At 46.7% G+C, this 23,074-nt stretch overlaps 2 protein-coding genes and 1 pseudogene across 2 annotated transcripts; 1 reads left to right on the top strand and 2 right to left on the bottom strand.

The window, feature by feature from the left end:
- Positions 1-2,548: 2,548 nt before the first annotated feature.
- On the bottom strand, positions 2,549-3,573 carry LOC147962675 (uncharacterized). Its single transcript, XM_087533123.1, has 2 exons — positions 2,751-3,573; positions 2,549-2,577 (listed from the first exon to the last, which is right to left on the bottom strand). Exons 1-2 carry the CDS (start codon positions 3,571-3,573, stop codon positions 2,549-2,551), a joined length of 852 nt encoding a protein of 283 aa, XP_087389249.1.
- Positions 3,574-12,251: 8,678 nt separating this feature from the next.
- LOC147962674 (receptor-like protein EIX2) lies at positions 12,252-14,809 on the top strand (annotated as a pseudogene).
- Positions 14,810-20,831: 6,022 nt separating this feature from the next.
- LOC147962673 (uncharacterized) lies at positions 20,832-21,674 on the bottom strand. Its single transcript, XM_087534265.1, has one exon. It carries the CDS (start codon positions 21,672-21,674, stop codon positions 20,832-20,834), a length of 843 nt encoding a protein of 280 aa, XP_087390391.1.
- Between the last annotated feature and the right edge of the window lie 1,400 nt (positions 21,675-23,074).

Here is a 23,074-nt window from a genome sequence, read left to right as displayed (position 1 = left end):
CCCGAATCACTCGGAACCTTTCCGATGTCCGAATATAGTCGTCCAATATATCGATCTTTACGTCTCGACCATTTCGAGACTCCTCGTCATGTCTCCGATCTCATCCGGGATTCCGAACTCCTTCGGTATATCAAAACATATAAACTCATAATATAACTGTCATCGAAACGTTAAGCGTGCAGACCCTACGGGTTCGAGAACTATGTAGACATGACCGAGACACATCTCCTGTAAATAACCAATAGCGGAACCTGAATGCTCATATTGGCTCCCACATACTCTACGAAGATCTTTATCGGTCAGACCGCATAAGAACATATGTTGTTCCCTTTGTCATCGGTATGTTACTTGCCCGAGATTCGATCGTCGGTATCTCAATACCTAGTTCAATCTCGTTACCGGCAAGTCTCTTTACTCGTTCCGTAATACATCATCCCGCAAATATCTCATTAGTTGCAATGCTTGCAAGGCTTAAGTGATGTGCATTACCGAGAGGGCCCAGAGATACCTCTCCGACAATCGGAGTGACAAATCTTAATCTCGAAATACGCCAACCCAACAAGTACCTTCGGAGACACCTGTAGAGCACCTTTATAATCACTCAGTTACGTTGTGACGTTTGGTAGCACACAAAGTGTTCCTCCGGTAAACGGGAGTTGCATAATCTCATAGTCATAGGAACATGTATAAGTCATGAAGAAAGCAATAGCAACATACTAAACGATCGTGTGCTAAGCTAACGGAATGGGTCATGTCAATCACATCATTCTCCTAGTGATGTGATCCCGTTAATCAAATAACAACTCTTTGTCCATGGTTAGGAAACATAACCATCTTTGATTAACGAGCTAGTCAAATAGAGACATACTAGTGACACTCTGTTTGTCTATGTATTCACACATGTATTATGTTTCCGGTTAATACAATTCTAGCATGAATAATAAACATTTATCATGAAAGAAGGAAAAAATAATAACTTTATTATTGCCTCTAGGGCATATTTCTTTCAATCTCCCAGTTGCACTAGAGTCAATAATCTAGATCACATCATCATGTGGTTAACATTGATAGTTCACATCATCATGTGATTAACGCCCATAGTTCACATCGCCATGTGACCAACACCCAAAGGGTTTACTAGATTCAGTAATCTAGTTCACATCGCTATGTGATTAACACCCAAAGAGTACTAAGGTGTGATCATGTTTTGCTTGTGAGAGAATCTTAGTCAACGGGTCTTTCACATTCAGATCCGTTATGTATTTTGCAATTTTCTATGTCTACAATGCTCTGCACGGAGCTACTCTAGCTAATTGCTCCCACTTTCAATATGTATCTAGATCGAGACTTAGAGTCATCCAGATCGGTGTCAAAGCTTGCATCGACGTAACTCTTTACGACGAACCTTTTGACACCTCCATAATCGAGAAACATATCCTTATTCCACTAAGGATAATTTTGACCGCTGTCTAGTGATCTACTCCTAGATCACTATTGTACTCCCTTGCCAAAATCAGTGTAGGGTATGCAATAGATCTGGTACACAGCATGACATACTTTATAGAACCTATGGCTGAGGCATAGGGAATGACTTTCACTCTTTTTCTATCTTCTGCCATCGTCGGGCTTTGAGTCTTACTCAATTTCACACCATGTTACACAGGCAAGAACTCTTTCTTTGACTGTTCCATTTTGACTACTTCAAAATCTCGTCAAGGTTTGTACTCATTGAAAAAACTTATCAAGCGTCTTGATCTATCTCTATAGATCTTGATGTTCAATATGTAAGCAGCTTCACCGAGGTCTTTCTTTGAAAAACTCCTTTCAAATACTCCTTTATGCTTTGCGGAATAATTCTACATTATTTCCGATCAACAATATGTCATTCACACATACTTATCAGAAATGTTGTAGTGCTCCCACTCACTTTGTTGTAAATACAGGCTTCACCGTAATTCTTTGACGGTGCTTTCTTTCAGCAGATCCGTTTTGTTGGTGAGCATGAGGACAAGAGACATGGTGTGATATGCCAAGCTTTTGAAAGAAAGAATTTAATTTTTCATACTCACCACCCCAGTCACTTTGCATAGCAATGATTTTAGAGTTCAGTTTGCGTTCAACAAGATTTTGGAAATTGAGAAAAACTTGGAATACATCAGATCGTTTTTTCAATAGGTAAATCCAAGTAAATTTACTATAGCCATCAATAAAACTTACATAATAGGAAAATCTACCAACTGAAGTAGGAGCTGGCCCCCATACATCTAAAATGATAAGTTGTAAAGGGGCAGTAGACACACTAGTATAAATTAGGTAAGGTAACTGATGACTTTTTGCTTGTTGACACGGATCACAAACTGACTCAACACTAGGCTCATAAGAGAGTTTATTTTTGCTAAGAACATATCTAACTATGACTGAAGATGGATGACCCAAACGACTATGCCATCTTGATGTAGATATCTTGGTGACAATATTTGCTTGTTTATTGGACCATGAAGATGATGATGATGATATGAGTGGGTAGAGGCCTCCCGCGCACCGTCCTCTAAGAATGACTCTCCTTGTTCTCAAGTCCTTAACCAAGAAAAAATAAGGAGAAAATTCAATAAGAACATTGTTATCAAGAGTGAATCGATGAACGGAAACAAGATTTTTAGATGTTTGAGGGACATGCAAGACATTGGTCAAGTGTAAATTTTTCACAGGGTTTTCAACAAATGAACTGCCAATGTGTGTGATATCCATACCAGAACCGCTTGCCGTGCGAATTTGGTCGCCTCCATTGTACTTCTCCCGCATCGTCAACTTGTCAAGTTCACCTGTGATGTGGTTTGTTGTTGCACTATCGGCATACCAGTTGGTGTCCACGCCATAGGAGACTGCATGCGCCTCCTTTTCTTCTTGTTCGTTTTCTTCATAACGCCACCAGCAAACTCGTGCACCTCCTGGATGGTGTCTGTAGCATATCTGACACTCTGGATAGTCATGTTGTTGCTCATGAACCTGCTGTTGCTGTTGCTGTCGAGGGCGGCCTCTGAATCCGCCGCCTCCATTGGAGCAAGAGGACTGACGATCACCGCGGTCACCACTATCACCACGGCCACACGCCCTTCCTCCGCGCCCGCGAGATCTGCCGCGGGACTGGCCACGGCCTCTGTAGACCGCATTGGCGGATGAGTGGAACCCGCCTGAAGATGAGTCGCCTAGCATCTCCATCCTTTGATCAAGGGCAGAGATCTGAGCAAATAGATCGTCGGCTGTGATGGTGTTTTTCACAGCGCCGATCGCCGCCACCACGGAGTCGTAGTCACGGTCCAGTCCGGCCAAGATATAGTCCACCATCTCCGGATCAGATACGGGACAACCGACAGCAGGTAGTTCACCCCCAAGACTTTTCATCTTCGCCATATACGCCGAGCTTGACATGGTGCCCTTCTTGGTATTGGTGATGGCAGTTCTTAGATTAGTAATCCGAGACTGAGATTGTGAGGCGAAGAGATTTTTCACCGTTGTCCAGAGCTCAAAGGTGGAATCTTTCCCAACGACTTGTGCAAGAATTTCTGGAGACATGGAATTGAGAAGGTATGATAGAACCTGCTGGTCTTTGGCGATCCAGGGTCCGTATAGGTGGTTCGGCTCTAGGGCCGTGGTCTTGTCTGCCTTCGTGATCTCCACCATCCTGGGCGGAGCGGCGTCGGTGTTGTCCAGGAGCCCCGTCACCTGCGCGCCTCGCAGGGCTGGGAGGACCTGCGTCTTCCAGAGGATAAAATTACCTCTTGCGAGCTTCTTAGACGGCGGCGATCCGAGGTTGAGGGAGACGCCGGCGGAGGAAGCCATGGAGACGATGATATGTGGTTTCTAGGGTTTTGGTTTGTGGCTAGATGTATAAAAAGAGGTGGCTCTGATTACCATGAAAGATATCAAGCGTTCCTACTCCATTGAGGGAGCCGCGTGGTGTTTATATTGATATGTGGCCGCAGCCCTTGGCTTGGCGTACAAGGTTATACAAGAGGAGTTTGAGTAGAATACAAGAGAAGGAAGGAGGTTGAGATTACAACACGTATATTCTAACACGCATATATTGTGATATACAATTATACATGATGAATGGTGAATTAGCAGCAGATGCCACATCAGAAAAAACAGAGAAGAGGGGGGGGGGTGCAACTGCAATGTCGTCTGACGACTCCGTGATCCCGTCATGTGACCGTCACTATGAGGAACAAGGATTGAGGTGGCAGAAGATCATGTCCAACCAAGCCTCCTCTCTCATTTCCCTCAACTCAGCTCACATGAATGGCATGACAGATGGAGTTTGCAGCAGCAGAGCGGTCCTATTGGCCGGTACATAGGCTCAATCGAGAGCAGCTTTCATCCTGCGAGCAATGGACGGGTGAAGGACTCGTGGATGAAGGTCCATTTGGAGCTCGACCACATGGAGACCCCGCCATTCTCTGCATCGGCAAAGCTCGGCGGCCTTGGCGATTTCGGCACTACGGATTTCAACCCGTTCAGAAACGAGCCAGTGTTCTTCGCGCTGGTATCCAGGCTGCTCGTGTCCATATTCAAACGCATACTGGAAATAGGCCTTGGCAAAAAACTTTGGGAGAAGAAGAAACTGGGAGCATTTCGCTGCCAATACCTTGGGAGCTTCCCTTGCTGTACAAGGACATCTCAGTACTGCAATCCATGTCGTCTCCTCTTTGAGAACTCAGGCCGTAGTAGCTCTGCAAGCTGCTCATTGCGAGCGACGACTGCTGCTGTCTAGACTTGTCAGAATCTAATGAATTCACAATGTCTACACGTCGTTTGCACTTTACAAAATTCATGGCATATCAGCATCAGATACATACATAAATGTACGTGCTCATGTACTAGTGTCTTTGAATGTTGGAAACAATCATCAGTCAAGCCACCGACAGAGAAGATGTACACTCTTTTGCAGAAGATGTATACTCAGCCGCCTTTCACACATATCGTGTATATATGGATCATTACGTACAAAAAGGGTTTAGATTGCCGCGGCGACTCCCGCCGCGTCAGCCTACGTATCAGAGCAAGACGCCGTCGTTCCCGAGCACGAACCCTTGGTTGTCGCCAATGAACCTTCAACATCCATTGTGTTATTTGGCTGGCATAGTTTCAGACAGACGATAAATAGACTAAAACTGCAGAATTCAGTTGAGCCAAGTGCTTACTTTACGGAGTAGAGGTTCCCGGGGATGTTATCAGCGGACCCTCAATTGAGCGTTCCTCCGCCATCAAGGATGGAGAGGGAGGCGAAGCCCTGATGGTAGCAATACAGCGCTCCAAGCGCCCAATCTGCTTCCGAATACAGCCGAAGGCCTCCTTGCTCCAGGATCGCAAAGAGCCATCAACATGCTTCAGGTTAGACCATGTTGACTGAAGTGAAGGACAGCCATCCCTCCCCTCAAGTCCTCAACCCACACCCGCTCAAGAGTTTCTCTGTAATCATCAGCCAGTAGCCACATCTCCTCATAACGGAACCCTTGCTGGACCGGAGATCGTCGTGCCTGTTGGGTCCTGCCTCCCAACAGAACCAGCATGGGGTAGTGATCCAAAGAAGTGGCAATGAGATTCTCCACCCCGCACCCATCGAACATACCAGTAAAAGCTCCATTGGCCGCAGCCCTATCCAAGCGACATTTAACATGACAATCCGGGTCTTGTTTGTTGCACCACGTAAACTTCGGACCGGAGTAGCCCACATCAGTCAAGCTACAGTCCATCAGGCAATCCCTAAAAGCAGTTATCTGAGCCTCTGACCGGTCTTGAGGACCACAATGTTCATCCTAAGCCAAGACCTCATTGAAGTCCCCACAACATAGCCACATTGGTTGAAGACGTCTGAGAAGCTCCCAAAACTGAGGTCTATCTTCTCTCCTGGGCTCCCCATAAACAAAGGAGGCACGCCAGACCACCCCCTCGTTGATCTTCACATGAGTATCAATACATGTTCAACTTGAGCATGAGTTTCCTACCTAGCTTCAAGTTGAGCATGCAGTGGATGCAGCAGGAAATTAGATGCAGATTAATTGCATAGTACAAGAAACAACAAGTTGTGCCTCTGTTTTGGTTGATCTGTAACTCTGTTTGATTGGAACATGTACTAATTAATGTGCTGGTTCTAGATTTAAATTAGCAAGATTAGTTGCAAGCCCGAGGTCGAAGCAGAGAGGTCCACGCGCACGCCCTCCTAGTCAACCGCCTCGCCGCCGAACTTGTCAGAGTTCTCTGCAATTTTCTCCAATCACTGAACTTGTGAAGATTTACCACACAATGCTTGTTCTTCTTGTGTTTGTCCTCGGTGCCGGGAGGAACGGCACGAGTAAATATAGTAGAGTAAATATCAAGGAACTACAATAATTTTGATGGTTGTTCAATCTAGCACATTCTATATGTCAATGCCCTCTCTCAAGTAAAGAGAAAGACCATGAAGGGCTTGGGGGGGGGGGGGGGGGGGCTGGCCCCCACCCCAATCCAAATGATTTGTGTTCTAAAGTAATAGCAAACATGGTTCGTCCCACACTTATGCGTGAAAAACATTCTTAGGTGCAATTAAAATGAAGAAGCAAGAAGTTTCGAGGATACTGAAGGCGGGTTTTTGTTGGACATCGAAATTGATATCACAAGTTTTCAGGTGTTCAGACAGGTCACTTGCGTGAACGAACCGTTCCTCGAGAAGGGTCAACCGAGCGAATAAATTAATTTCCCTCTGACGTTCGCTACGCGCGGATTCTAGAGCAATGCAAGCTAGCCCAGAAAAAGGGCTATGCCCAATCAGTTGCTTTTTTGAAAAACAAAGCGTCAGCAAAAATCAAATATTTTGTGCAGAAAAGACAGAAAAACCATAAATTTAACAGGAGAGAGAAACATAAATGTTTCCATACCCATAAAATTTCCATCTCAAAAACAATCGTGAAAAGGGGGGAAATACATAAACATCGATATTGGGATAAAAATGACAGAAAAGTAAGGTTGCCATGATCATGATTAAAATCTACCTATATATAACAGAAAAATTGACCGTGTTCAAGATTTCGTATAAATGGATAAGTATAAAAACTGAGATAAACTTCCGTGACATGATGAAAATTAATCCACCTATAGGTAAATGTAAATTTCCATACTGCATTAAAACAATTTTCCATGGTATGCTCAATAAATTTTCCATGCTATATAAAATAAATTTGCCATGTAACAATACAGACACAAACATATGGATGATAAATGTCCATGATATTGTATGAGTAAACATGCACAACTAAAATTTGATGGAAAATGTTCTATACAGTAAGGAAAAATCATGACAAGTTGTTAGAAACTTGTTGGGGGGAAAAGTTGAACTTATCATGTGACAAATTAGAGAAAGAAAACAGAATTCACTAAAAAAATTATACACAACCATACCAAATTGTGAGCATGTATGTTTTGTTCACTTTTTTTTTGTTTCGTTAGTTTTATATAGATGGCAGGGCAGAGTACGTGGAGGTGGAGGCCTTCGCCAGCTCCAACTTGCGAGTTTTGTTGTTCATGGCTCCTGAGATCTGCCAGTGTATGGAAGATGGTCAGGAACCACTTGTTAGCAATGGTCAGGAACCGCCCGTGTATGGAAGCAGCCGATCAAATTGGCAGGGGAGGTGTAAGGGTTGTCGGCATAACAGCGCGTGAAGTCAGAGTCCGTTGTTTCAGAGTAGAACAGGCAAGAAAGCTCCATAGTCTTGTGAACCATGGTTGATCTTAGGAACTGCTGCGGTGCAGATCCTCTGTAACCTTCCATACATATTGCTGTCACTCTGAACTGAAATGAACTGAAGCCATTGCAGAGCCGCTATTGTACGAAGAAAATAGAAATGCCAACAGTTTTTCGATGCTACCGTCGCAAAACTGTAGCAAAATTAGAACTTCCTACATTTTCACCTGTAGCAGGATGAAAAAGAAAAACAATCAAGAGAACTCGTGCTGCCTCGGTACTGAATATTTCAGACATAATAAGCTCAGTTCAACAAATGGTCTGTGCGTCTGCAGAGCAGAGTATTCAACGAACGGGTGAAGGACTCGTGGTTTGTGGTCCACTTGGAGCTCGACCACATGGAGACCCCGCCGCCATTGCTGTACGAGCACATTTCAGTACTGCAATCCATGTCATGTCCTCTCTGAGAACTCAGGCCTTAGTAGCTCTGCAAGCGACGACTGCAACCTGGAGAAAGCACCTGGATATTGCCACATGTTGACAGGAGATATATATATCCTGACCACAACCTGTTTTCATGTTTTGCAGCAGGGAAGTACGTACTGGCAGCCTTGATGTATGCAGTTCTTTTGCACCTCACAAAATCCATCGCATATCAGGATCAGATACATACATAAATGTATGTGCTCACGTCGTACTGTACTGTATGCCTTTGAATGCTGGAAACAATCATCGGTCAAACAACAGTAATAGACAGATAAGATTTACACTCTCTTGCGGAAGACAGAACGTCGGGACAATCAGCAGCCTTTCACGTGTGTGTCTATATATGGATCATTCTTACATACAAAAAGGGTTTCAGATAGCCGTGGTTTTTTCCGCCGCTTCAGCCAACATATCGGAGCAAGACACCGTCATTTCCGAGCACAAAACCTTGGTTGTCTCCAATGAACCTGCAACATCCATCACAACCATTGTAAAATGTTGGCAGAGTTTCAGACGTGAAACAGACTCAGACCCTGAACAAGTAAGATAATGATATCTCCTGCGGAATTCAGGCGATCCGAGTGCTTACTTTACGGAGTATAGGTTGCCGGGGATGTTATCTGCGGCCCTGTCGTGCACCCAGGTCTTGCCGCCCTTGGTTGTTTTCAGCAGGACACCGCTACCACCGGCAGCCCATGCCTCATCCTTTAAAACAGAACCACAGATCAGCTAGTTGTTGTTCAAGGTTACTTAGTAGTATCATGTAAACATAGTACAGTTCGTTTCAGTTAGTGTTACCTTTGAGCGGTAGCCCACGTCCAGAATCCCAAACCCCCGGCTTTGCACCAACGCTTCCTCGAAGTCCTCAACTATCTGGAAATGGATCCTAGTTAGAATATGTTAATGAGCGCTTAAAGGAACTGCATTATGCTGTGTTTGCCCATTTTGCTAACTAAACTGATCGAATCGAATAAGAACTAGCACTCACCCCTGTTCCTTTACTGAGGAAGAGCCCACCGCCGCGCACGAGGAGCCAGAGACCACCATCTGCTCTCCATCCCATGTTCTATATCCGCCGTGCCACAGCCCTGTTGTGCGGTTGCCAATATAGCTGCAATTGCAGGTGTACATAGACACTTCAGAACAAAACCCCGGCCAGATATTTCACCCGAATCGATACTGCTAAGTAGTAGCATAATATCATCGAACCTGCCCAGGCTCCCATGTCAAGAAGAAGTTGCCGCGGCTGGAGACAGCGACGTAGCTGCCGTCAGGTGAGCGGTTCACCGTGTTGAAACTTGAAAGTGCCGGTGTAGTAACTCGCACCGCTAATGCCGCTTGAAACTGTTCTGCACCACAGACAAAAACGACAGAGCAAACAATGTCATGCCTTGATCGCCCAAGTGGATTTTCCGGCACGAGTTTCATCCGGACGGCACTCTCGCCCGGTACAAGGCGCGGTGGGTGCTTCGCGGCTTCACGCAACAGGCCGGCGTCGACTACGGCGAGACCTTCAGTCCGGTGGTCAAACCAGCCACCGTCCGGACTGTCCTGAGCCTCGCCGCCGGCAAGTCGTGGCCCATACATCAGCTGGACATCAAGAACGCCTTCCTCCACGGCCATCTTGCGTAGACGGTCTACAGCCACAAGCCTTCCGGCTTCGTCGACGCCACCTCGCCCTCGCATGTGTGCCGGCTAAACCGTTCTTTCTACGGTCTCAAGCAGGCGCCTCGGGCGTGGTTCACCAGGTTCACGACGTACCTGCGGAGCCTTGGCTTCGTCGCGTCGCGGGCGGACTCATCGCTCTTCGTCCTTCGACGTGGTGCTCACCTCGCCTACCTGCTCCTCTACGTCGACGACATCATCCTCACCGCCAGCTCGGGCGCGGTGCTCGACTCCGTCATCCAGGCTCTTCACCGCGAGTTCTCCATGACCGACCTCGGCGCGCTCCACCACTTCCTCAGCATCAACGTCACCACCACTGCGCGTGGCTTGTTCCTTTCCCAGGAACAGTACGCCCTGGAGATCCTCGACCGTGCCGGCATGCTCAACTGCAAGCCCATCTCCACTCCGGTCGACACGCTGGCCAAGCTCTCCACCGACACTGGCCCGCTCTTCCACGACCTGTCGCTCTACCGCAGCCTGGCCGGGGCGCTGCAGTACATCACGTTGACGCGGCCCGATCTCTCTTATGCCGTTCAACAGTGTTGTATGTTCATGCATGCCCCCCGCGACTGCCACTTCCAGCTCATGAAGCGCATCCTTCGGTATCTGCGTGGCACGACTCACCTTGGCCTTCAGATCCATCGCGACGCCGACACCGAGCTCGTGGCTTACTCCGACGCCGACTGGGCCGGCTGCCCCGACACGTGCAAGTCCACCTCGGGCGATTGTGTCTTCCTCGGCTCCAACCTCCTCACGTGGTCATCTAAACGGCAGAGCACCGTTTCTCGTTCGAGCGCCGAGGCCGAGTACCGGGCGGTCGCCAACGCCGTCGCCGAGTCGGTGTGGCTACGCCAACTACTTGGCGAGCTCCACCAACCGCCATCCCGTGCCACGGTCGTCTACTGCGACAACATAAGTGCTGTGTACATGTCGAGCAACCCGGTGCAACACCAACGCACGAAGCACATCGAGATCGACCTTCACTTCGTGCGCGAGCGTGTGGCACTGGGTGAGATCCGTGTTCTCCACGTACCGACGAGCTCGCAGTTCGCCGACATCTTCACCAAGGGGCTGCCAACGGGCGTCTTCCTCGACTTTCGGTCCAGTCTCAACGTCGACGAACCCCACGTTTCGACTGCGGGAGGGTGTTGGAACGTGCCCACGTCCCTCTCGTCAGGTGGCTAGCCATGCAGCCCGCGTCGTGCGCGTCTCCAACAGCCCACGTACTTCATGTTTATCCTCTCCTGCATGGTAGCGATAGCCGGCTAAGGCCGTTGTACTCTCCCACGTTCCTCTGCTTCCTCTCCTGTAAACTGTATAAATATACCCCGATGGATGAATAGAAGCAGTGTGTGAGTGTTACATATCTCAACTATTAGCTTACTCGTTGCTCATTACAAAATGTGCCATAGAACAAAAAAGACAATCAGAAAACCATGATACAACTCACGAATCATGATTCTATCGCTAGCATGCATATGCCACCCATACCGTAGTTCAGTATGTCACATGTATGTCTATTTGCACCCCACCTCTCGCCCCTTGTAACCTGTAGGTACCGTATGTTTCCTGTGCTAGTGATAAGTTTATAAAGGTTACAAAAAGTATTTTATTGGATTTGTATTTAAAGGTAGTTTACAATGAAACTATATTTGTTACATAGTTAAATTTATAATTAAATATTGACTCAAAATACAAAGGAGACCTAGATGGAGTAATTAACTACTACCTCCATTTGAAATTAGTTGTCGCTCAAACGAATCTATCTAGACGTATTTTAGTTTAGATACATCCGTTTAAGCAACAACTAATTTCGGATGGAGGAAGTATTTGCATAACCAGACAATATCTTACCACATGCCAGCCTCGACGCTTGTTCGTGGTTTTCTCTTCGACGGCGTGTGTGCGTTCTTGTGTAGGTTGCCAGGTCGCCCTGTGTGCCTTGTTTTTGCGGGCATGTTGACGGTTTTCGCCCGGTTTTCCGTTAATTAACTGGACACCTCTCTTTGACCTTTTTTAATGAATTGGGCTCTAAGGACCGCATTTCCAAAAATAAAATATCTTACCACATGGGCGAACATTAATGTGGTCCAGACTTTTCAACTCTAGGCATGGACTGTCTATCTGATTCCTAAAGAGACGTGCGGCTGGTTTGGGTGGTGTACACTTGCACTTGTGTTAACGGACAGCAACAGCCACACACATGGTCATCAGTCATGAGTACACTACTGACTAGTATTCACTTTCCTCTGAGGTTGAGAATTAAGATACCAAGATATTATTCGCGTTTTCTACACCAATCTCTTTTATCTATGTGAACTCTAGCTACTTGTAAACCAAGGAAATGCTCTCCAGCTTGCCACTTTTCTTACCCAACACTTCAATGGCGCCCCTGAAGGAACTCTTCCATATCTCACTTCTCTTGCTAGTATGCGCAGCCAAGGCCACCAACCTGGAAGCAGAAGCACTTCTCCGATGGAAGTCCAGTTTGGTTGGCGCCAACTCGCTGTCCTCATGGTCGACTATGAATTCCACCTGCTCTTGGTTTGGCATCTCATGTGACACTGCCGGGCATGTTACAGAGCTCAGCCTTCCCAACACTGAACTCAAAGGTACGCTCGATTACTTGTATTCGGCAGCATTCTTGAATCTCACCAAGATCAAACTCAACAACAACAGCCTTGCTGGAGCCATCCCGGCAAACATATCCAAGTTGCTCACGCTCACCTTTCTGGACTTGAGCAGCAACAATCTTGTTGGCTTAATACCTCGCTCATTCTCAAGGCTCCAAAATCTCAAGGCACTGCAGCTCTCTGCAAATAATCTCACGGGAGGAATTCCAGAGGAGCTGGGGATGATATCTGGGTTGCGAGATCTTATAGTGGGCAACAACCCACTTGGTGGGTCGATCCGAGCCTCACTCGGGAAACTTCAGTTCCTACAGGAGCTCAACTTCAGAAACGCTAGTCTGGTTTCTACTCTCCCACCAGAGCTAGGGAACCTCACTAGTCTTAAGTACATGACCCTGGGACAGAATCAGTTATATGGAAGTGTGCCACCATGTTTTGCCAGGATACAAACATTGTTGACATTTTACTTGGTTGAAAATAATATAAATGGTACCATCCCGAGAGAGATGTTTACAAACTGTACCAAGCTCGAGTTATTTATGGTATCCAGAAACTTGTTAATTGGAAGCATCCCATCGCATATCAGCAAGTGCAAGCAGCTCCAGATATTTGATGTATCCGGAAACATGTTAACTGGAAGCATCCCATCGCATATCAGCAAGTGCAAGGAGCTCAAGAGTTTTGATGTATCCAGCAACTTGTTAACTGGAAGCATCCCGGCGGAGATAGGGAGCATGCGGAACTTGCAAGCATTGTCCTTGTCCAAAAATCACCTTACTGGAATTGTGCCAACAAATATTGGTAATGCAATATCTTTGATATTCCTTGAGGTCAACTCCAACCATCTCGAGGGTGAGCTTCCTGAAACCATCTCCTTGCTGGTAAATCTCATTGCTCTCGACATGTCGGGCAACAAGTTTACGGGTATCATTCCTAATCATGACAACAGGCAGTTGCCAATTGTCAAGGTGGCTAACAGTACAGACAATAGCAGCTTCTCAGGAGAATCATGGTCTCCCTTTTGTCAATTAACACTCCTGGTGCTCTTGGATCTATCAAACAATGAGTTGTTTGGAGATCTTCCTGGTTGCATCTGGAACTTGAAAGATTTACAGTTCTTGGATTTGTCGGGCAATGCTTTAGCTGGGGAAGTTCCAACCTCAACTTTCTTCAACTCTTCACTAAGGTCACTGCACTTGTCAAGTAATAAATTCACAGGTTGCTTTCCAATGGTGTTGAAGAAGTTCAAAAGCCTTGTTGTTTTGGATCTCCGGGACAATAAGATTTCTGGTGTAATTCCTCCGTGGATAGGGGAAAGCAATCCTTCGTTGAGGATTCTCAGCCTCCGCTCAAACAAGTTCTACGGGAGTATTCCTTGGCAGCAGTTATCACAACTCCCCCATCTCCAACTGCTAGATCTTGCTGAAAACAATTTTGTAGGTTCCATACTAGAAAGTTTGGTCAACATCTCCCTGATGAGACAGACATTTGTGACACAACCAGTTGTAAAAATTGACATAGCACTTACTTCCCACAGATATTTTTATGTTTACAATGGAAGCATGGACATAATTTGGAAGGGACGGGAGTGCACCTTCAAGGGAAGGCATGCATTTGTGACTGGTATTGATCTCTCTGGTAATTCTCTATCTGGTGAGATCCCTTCAGAGCTCACAAGTCTCAGAGGCATGCGGTTACTAAATATTTCAAGAAATAATCTGTCTGGTAGTATCCCCAAGGATATTGGCAATCTAAAGCTATTAGAGTCCCTTGACCTCTCCTGGAACAAACTATCAGGTCATATTCCGCCTAGTGTTTCAAACCTGATGTCCCTCAGCAACCTCAATCTCTCCAATAACCTTCTGTCTGGAGAGATACCTACAGGCAGTCAGCTTCAAACACTCGATGACCCATCAATCTATGGCAATAATCTTGGACTCTGTGGTCCCCCCTTAAGACCATGCACAAATAATTCGAGTAGTACAACACCAATGGATGGAGCAGAGGAACATCACCATGAACTCGAAACACTGTGGCTGTACTACTCGGTGATTGCTGGAATTGTCTTTGGTTTCTGGGTATGGTTTGGAGCATTATTTTTCTGCAAGATCTGGCGGGTTGCTTTCTTCAGTTCTGTCGATGCCATGCAGCAGAATATTGTGCACAAGATGAAGCGTATCTGACTGTATTTATGATGCTTCGCACTAGATGCACAATTTGGCAGAAGAGGCTGCTTTATCTGCAGTCCGCATTGTATAATGTATTTTTCATGACCCTGCAGCTGCGGTTGCAGCTGTTTGTTTTGTTTCACCAATAAGCTACAAATTTATGTGCCTTTTGTGGGCAGAATTGGCTTGTAGTTGTTGTATGATGTGACCAGTGTTCTACAGGATTGCATTAGGTTTTATTATCTGAATTTTTGTGCTTTCCTACAATATTAGTTCGACCGGATATTTAGCAAGAGGTATAACCTCGATAAATTCTTTGGAGTGACATCCACTCAATCTCCATAGTATTTTTTGTGTTTTTTACGTGGTGCAACCAAAGAACAACAATTATAGTATATTGTGTTTCCGCTTGCTGTAGGATTTGAGATGTCAACGATTATAGTATGTTTTGGAGCATTATAGTATATTGTATTTCTGCTTTTTCATGTTCCAGTGTTTGTTGAATCATGCGACCAAAAAGGCCCTTACGCATGATTTACTGCTGTATGAGAAAAGTCAAGATTGATGTTTCAAACTCTAATGAGAAAATGTACATCGATAAGCAAATACCTCTGGGGAGGATTAATATTGCATTTAAGTAGAGACTAGAGTATTAAATCAACTCAATTAACAAGTTTTTTGTGTGGACGTGTATAATAAAAACCAACCACAGATTTTTGTCTCCTCTCTAAAAGAAATTAACCTTGACAGGGATTAGCATTTGAAGTATTTTTTCCCCATCTGCATCAATTACGATGAAAGACTGAAATGATCTGCCAGGAGTACCTGGCACGGGAGGTGTAAGAGCTTGTCGACCTAACGCCGTGTGGATCCAGAGTGGTTTGTTTGTTCTGCCTTGCATTTACCGTCGGTTTTTGAGCGCTGTGAGTGCTGCACTTCAGATTCTACAGCTTTGTATACACATTGCTATGTATGCAGGGTTGGATTTTGTGTTTGTCGAGACGCTCTCAACTGAACTGAAACCATTGCAGAGCTGCTGCTGCCGACCAAGAAAAAGAAACCCTGCCGCCATCATCACAAAATCTGAATATCCTGCCTTTTATTGTGTTATCAGATTGAAATATTCAATCTTATGTGGATGGTCTGTTTTGATAACATAATAAGTTTACCAAACGGACTACGTATCTACATAGCATAGTTTTCAACCTGCGGGCAAAAGGTGTCCTGTTTCTGCTGTATAGTGAAGCCCTTCCTTCTGCTATCTTCCAATGCATAGTTGCAATCATGATTGTTCAAAGCCTTCTACTTCTTATTTTTCTTCATCAGGCATAGAGGCGGCGGTGGAATCCGGAAAGAGCAAACAAACAATGTACATGCATGACGAAGATGGATGCTTGACAGCTCGATGACTGGTGGACGCAATGGAAATATTGACCCACGATGGATAGTACTCTCTCCGTCCGAAAATACTTGTCGAAGAAATGGATAAAAATGAATGTATCTAGAACTAAGATATGTCTAGATACATCCATTCCTCTGACAAGTATTTCCGGACGGAGAGAGTATATGCAGAGGAAGATAAACCGCTTGCGTTTGCCCGCGGTTCAGGTTAGACTTAATGGACATAGATTAAAGGTTTCGTTGAACAACTTTGGTCATGATTCAAAACCGTCTAAGATTCAACCCTGAGACCGGTTTTGACCTTGTTGACCGGTTTTGAACCCATTGACCAGCCAGTCAGCGTGTCACATGAGCGACACTGTTCATAACACTGTTCATGAATTCATTTTCTGCCAAAAAATCAGAAAATTTAATTTTCTGGAAAATTCTCACGCGAACAGTACTGTTCACGTGGCGAAAAATGAAATATTCCCGAATTCACTGCATATGCGGTGAAAAAAATCATTTTGAAAAAAGTTTGAAGAATTCCGTTTTCGCCACGTGAACAGTAATTTCGGGATTTCGTTATCCCCCGCATGAACAGTACATTTGAAATTTTTTTGTCCACTAGTACTGTTCACATGTGTGAAAACTGGGAATTTTCGAAAATTTGTGCTGATACTTTTTATATTTTTTTCAAACTTTTCCTGAGTTACTGTTCACGAGACGAAAAATTATTTTTCCTTCTAAAAATGGTACTTTTTATTTTTTTTTGAATTTACTATTCATGCAGGATTTTTCCCCTAGAAATTGAATTTCTCAGTTTTTTGGGGGGGAAAGTTTCAGAAAATGAATTTGTGAACAGTGTCGCTGATGTGGCACGCTGACTGGGCGGTCAACAGGTTCAAAACCGGTCAACAGGGTCAAAACCGGTCTCAGGGTTGAATCTTAGATGGTTTTGAGAGTTGGGGGTTGTAGATTAGACGCTTTTGAAGTTGAGGGTTGTATATTAGACTAGGGCAAAAGTTGGGGGTTGAAATATGCACTTCTCTCTTCAGAAAAGGCTCAATGCTACTGGCTTCTTCAGGTATAATGTACCGAGTGAGCCTTAATGACGGTATGGGCCTTCATGGGAGAGGTATGAGCAATGTACGGAGTGATGCCCGATACTAGGAACCTACTTTTGTTCGTCGTTGATCACAAGCTCTTGAATATCTACAATCTGATTACGCCTAGTTTTGAGATATTGCCTACCTAGGTCAGTTTACGCCTGATGTTGTGAAAGGGGCCGGGCTGGGAAGGAGACACTGGAACAAGGATGTGCTGCAAGCTCAAGCACATAGTCCTGATGATCAGAACAGCATAGTGCTGATGCGAATGCTGGAACCAGGAGATGGTGGTGATGTCGTGCTGCAACTCCAGAGTCGATCACAGGTTCATCAGTCATAGGGTCATCTAGAACTGACCTGGAGTTCACCTTGTGTGGCTTCATGTGACGATGATTGGTACGCTTCCTGGGTAAGGTACGTAGCGAGAATCATCAACGATGTTTAGTTTCTCCACAATCAGCAGGTTTTTTTTGCGACAGAAAGAGAGTTTTATTCCATAATCAGAGGGTTACAATCGAGAGGCACCAACTCCTCAATACAAGGTGGGCTCCTTCCCAGCCATACGGCAGTAGTGGACTCCGTACGACTATACAATGCCAACCGATGTGCTACCCTATTTTGATCACGCTTTATTTTTGATGGAACAAACTCTCGATCCTGAAGATGACGCTTGATCTCTAGTACCAAGTGCCCATAAACAGACCTGGACAAACCGTCCCCGGGGTCATTGCAGCTAGTGCCGTAGATGAGTCTGACTGAACCACAATTGGCAAGGATGAATGCTGCAGGGCCAAGGCCATACCCTGCATTATTGCATGTAGTTCCGCTTCCAGCGCGTCGTTACAGTTGAAGATGCATCTATATGCCGCGAAGATCACACCACCCTCATGATTCCGAAGTATCATACCTGCTGCCGCCGACCCGTCCTCTTGCATGAAGGCACCATCCACCGAAAGCGCTGCCCAGCCCGTGGGCGGCCGCGGCCAGTGAAGGGGTATTGGCGGTGCGGATGCTTCGGCGTTTGCAACTCGGACCGCAGGCATCTTCCCTTTGAGAATTTCATCCGTGGAGAAAGGCCCACACAGGGTCAAAGAATTCATATAACTTTGAAGGTAATCCGACGTTGCCGTTACGGACGGAACATCCTTTCTGTGTGTAAGGTCCGATCGTAGCGACCGAATCCTCCATAACAACATGATCGTGCAATCCCGCATGTGATCATCGCAATTTGCCAGGACGTTTAAAAGCCATTCCTTCCCAGTATCATGAAGGAGCTCCTGGCTCGGTAGACGCCACACAGTTCTCATCTGAGCCCATATCCCCTGCGCATGTTCACATGACACTAGAGCATGAAAGCTAGTCTCCTTTTCTCAGCCACACACCCGACAGCTATCTCTCGTAGATATGTGACGATACTTCTTGCATTCATTTGTAGCTAAAGCTCCAGAGACCACCTTCCAGGCCATAATTCTCATTTTTAGAGGCACTTTAGAGCTCCAAATCCGCTGCCAAATCGGCCTCCGACCCGAAGCATTACTGCTTGACGAGCTGAGCCTCATGGAGTGTTGGACTTCCATTGCAAGATGATAAGCACTACGCACAGAGAACTGTCCAGACCTCTCCGGGGCCCAAGCGATGAAATCCTGCCCGTTCCTTGGAGATGTGCGTATCTTCACAATCTCCCTGACATCCATGTCCCAAAAATGCTCCCTGAGCCGTTCCACATCCCATGCTCCATGTTCATTCAGAAAATCAGCTACCCGATTGAACCGACAATTCCTTTTAGGAGTAATCGGTCTGAAATTGTGACCACGAGGGATCCAAGCATCTCTCCAGGTTTTTATCATTTCGCCGTTGCACACGCGCCATATAATGCCCTTTTTCACCAAATCAAGACCATGAACAATACCCTTCCAGACCGCCGAACTGTTAGACGAGAAAACAATGTCAAGCAGGTTTCCCCTAGGGTAGTATTTGGCCTTCAATAATTTCGCACAAAGGCTATCTGGGCTATCTAAGAGGCGCCAAGCCTGCTTGGCAAGCAGAGCTTGATTAAATGCCCTCATGTCTCGGAATCCCATGCCCCCCATTGCTTTGGGTAACATCATTCTCTCCCAACTTAACCAGACCATCTTCCTTTTGCCATTTTCCACCCCCACCAATATTGCCGCATCATCTTGGTTAGATCATCACACACTGAAGCCGGCAGTTTGAACACACTCATTACATAGGTAGGAATCGCCTGAGCCACAGCCTTGATAAGAATCTCTTTATTTCCAACTGAAACATATTGTTCACTCCAATCAACAAGAATTTTCCTCAATCTATCTTGCAGTGTCTCAAATTGCCCCTTGTGAACTCTTCCTTCAGGGACCGGGAGTCCAAGGTATTTTGGTTCAAACACCTGCTGCGTTACCTCCAATGTACTCTTGATCTCATCCACGACTGACCCACCGCAGTTGTCAGAAAACAGGATGGAGCACTTCTCGGGATTTATAAGTTGACCCGTCGCCGAGGAATAAGTGTTCAACAAACCTTTAACAACATCCGCCTGCTGGCCTGAAGCTTCAAAAAATAGCAAGGTATCATCCGCAAAGAGGAGATGAGAGATCTCTGGTGCACCCCGACAAATGGTCACCCCGTTCAAACTGCCTTCATTCACTGATTTAGATAGGAGAGAAGATAACGCGTCAGCGACAAAGGGAAACAAAAACGGAGACAATGGGTCACCTTGACAAAGGCCTCGTGATGGTGAAAAAACCTCCAGAAGTTTCCCATTCAGTTTAACCGAGTAACGGACAGATTTAACACAAGACATTATCCAAGCTATCCACTGTTCCGAGAAGCCCCATCTACTCAGCGCCTTCTCCAGAAAATCCCAGTCGACCCGATCGTACGCCTTTGAGAGATCGAGCTTGTATGCACAGGCCGCCCGACTGGTATTTTTCAATGATTGTATGTGGTGGATGCACTCAAAGGCAATAATAGAATTATCCGAGATGAGCCGGCCCGGAATAAAATCACTTTGATTTTCAGAGATCAACTCCGACAGACAAGGCCGGAGACGGTTAACCAAACATTTATACACCAACTTGTAAATAACATTGCAGAGGCTGATCGGCCTGAAATCCTTAAGCTCCTTGGGATGAGGAACTTTCGGGATGAGGACGATCGCCGTATCATTAACCCCCTCTGGCATGGAGCCAGAGACAAAGAACTCCAACACGGCAGCAGTGATTTCAGATTTTAGAGTTGCCCAATTCCGTTGATAAAACCTTGTCGGGAAGCCATCCGTGCCCGGAGCTTTAAGCGGGCCAATTTGAAACAGTGCATTCGACACTTCCTCCTCGGTAAATGATGCACATAACATGGCGTTCATCTGGTCAGTTACCTTAGGGACAATAGCCTAGAGAACGACATCGGGGTTGAGAGTCGGGTCCTTGGTGTACACTTCCTTGAAGTAGGAAGTAGCCATGCGTTCCATGTCCGATGGAGAGGAGCACCATGAGCCATCAGACCGCCGAAGTCTCTGTATGTAGTTCCTCCGCGCCCGCCATACAGCTCGCCTATGCAAATATGCCATGTTTCGTTCTCCCTCCTTCAGCCACGTAATGCGCGATCTCTGTAACCACATCATCTCTTCCCTATATAATAGCTCATCGAGTTGGGCCATCTTCTAGCGAATCAACGAGCGATCCGCATCTCTTAGCTGTAGATCAGCCAGCTCGGATCTCAACTTCTCCAATTCTGTGACAACGTGGCCAAAATTCTTCTTACTCCACGCCCTAAGGTCATTCATCATTTCATGTAGGGCGTCCCGCACCGCCGCCAGATTGCCGGCCGGTTTGCTTTTCCTCCATCCATTCGCCACCACCTCTGCCAGCGCCGGGTGGCGTTCCCACATAATCTCATATCGAGGGGAAGCAGAAGTCCTCCTCGAATCCTCAAGAACCAGTCGAACCAAGATCGGACAGTGGTCAGAACATGACGAAGCAAGGTGAACAACTTGCGCGGCCGGGAAGAGCTCCCTCCACCCCTCATCCGCACAGGCACGATCCAGGCGAAATCGCACGTTCCTCTCTCCAAACTGCCCATTATCATATGTAAATGGATACCCCGAAAAACCGAGGTCCCATAATTCGCATGCCAACAAACAGTCCCGGAATAACCCCATTTGATTTTCAGAGCGCTGGGCTCTAGACATATGCTCATGCTGCCACATTGCCTCATTAAAGTCTCCACATACTAACCACGGCTCCGACGAAACCGCACGAAGCTGGGATAGAGAACTCCACATGAGATGACGGTTTTCAACTCGGGGTTCACCATAGACAAACGTCGTTCTCCAACTTTTATCATTTGCCACATCTACAATCCGCACGTCAATGTACCGTGCACAAGAATCCAGCACCGTAACCTGCAACTTCTCATCCCAAAAGAGTGCCAGGCCTCCACTAAGGCCGTCACTCGACACACCAACAAAACCCTTCATCTGCAATCTCCACCTCAATTTCTCCATCTTTGAAGAGGCCTGTCTTGTCTCCGACAGAAACACAAGCCCCGGGGAATTGGATTTAGAGAGGGCCAACACCTCACGAACTGTCCGGCGGTGCCCCCCCCCCCCCCCGGCAGTTCCAAGCTAGGATATTCATTGCATCTGGCGGTCCTCCTCGAAGGAGGCCGCCGATCTATCACCTGACATACCTCTTGACTCCATACGAGCCCTCTTACTGCTAGCACTACTGGTAGGCGAGGCCTGTGCACCATCCTCACCATTCCCCTGGGTAAGTGCTAGCACACCTCTCGGCCCTACCAACGCATTGGCATCCGGTCCAACATCCTCCATGGAGAGCCTTTTGCGAGCTGCTGGATCTCCTTGCTTGGATATGCGTCCATCCTTGGCAGGGCTTGTAGCCGTATCTAGCATGTCCGGGTCGACCACTGTCTTTCCCGGCGACTTCTGCTGATGAGATTGAGACGGCTGTTGCTTCTGACTCCTTCCCCGGCCATAACCATCATTGGACGGCTGTTTATTTAGTCCATCAGCATAGAGCCAAGACCCATACTTCTTGTCCTTCTCCTCATGCACCCCTGATCCGCACTCTTTGCAATCATGACCGATGAGCCCACATACACTGCAGAAGCGTGCCAGTTTCTCGTAACGCACCAAGTAGACTTGGCGTTCTTTCCCCCTGACAATACTGACAAACTTGGTGAGAGGCCGGCGAACATCATGCCGAACCCTAACCCTAATGTAGTCACCACGGGTGCTCCCGTTCAGTCTCATCTCCAGGATCTCGCCAGAGTTTTTCAGCAAATTTTCCACAATGTTCTTCCTGCAGAAACCCTCCAGGATCTTGTGAATTTTAGCCAGATTGGCATAAACATCATGGGAACCTCCTCTGCCTTTGTGAAACCATCATATGGAACCATCAACACGAGTAGATTCCTGAATAGCCAGGGCCCTTGATCCAGCATACGTTCCCAGTCTCCCAAGCAAGATGCTTGTACAACGAAGAGTTTCGGCCCAACCGGGCGAAACCTTACCGGCTGCGCGGGGTTCCAAGCCGCCCGCATATCCTTGTAGAAGGCCGCTTGGCTGAAGGTTTTCTCTGTATGAACCCTAGCCAGCGCGAGCCATCTCACGCTCTCATTGATCTCCGGATCAGCCTCATCTATCACCAGATCATCGAAGTCTTCATCTTCCAGGTTGAGTTGTTCCATGAAATCTCCAAGGTCCGGCGTTCCGTGAGAGCCGCCGCCGCCAGCGCTGGTGCCTGACAGGGCGTCTGCGGGAGGCTCCATCGCTACCGAGGGGCAGGGAGGAGCGAGGTTTGGCCGATCGAGAGAACCGCTCACAGGGAGGGAGATCGATCGGGGTAAGGTACTCAGGGGCGGCGGCGTCGCCCGAGAGGAGAG

Source organism: Triticum urartu, chromosome 7A (assembly GCF_056163025.1).
Source record: "Triticum urartu cultivar PI428250 chromosome 7A, HENAU_Tu73, whole genome shotgun sequence".
Taxonomy (NCBI): Eukaryota; Viridiplantae; Streptophyta; class Magnoliopsida; order Poales; family Poaceae; genus Triticum; species Triticum urartu.
This window is presented reverse-complemented; position numbering and strand designations above follow the sequence as displayed.

Bases quoted from the DNA above. Each gene is read 5' to 3' on its own strand.
- LOC147962675 (XM_087533123.1), bottom strand. From the start codon at position 3,573: ATGTCTCCAGAAATTCTTGCACAAGTCGTTGGGAAAGATTCCACCTTT. The intron at 2,578-2,750 runs GTATGGATATCA...TTCTTGGTTAAG, and splicing joins TCGCACGGCAAGCGGTTCTG to GACTTGAGAACAAGGAGAGT.
- LOC147962673 (XM_087534265.1), bottom strand. From the start codon at position 21,674: ATGGAGAAATTGAGGTGGAGATTGCAGATGAAGGGTTTTGTTGGTGTG.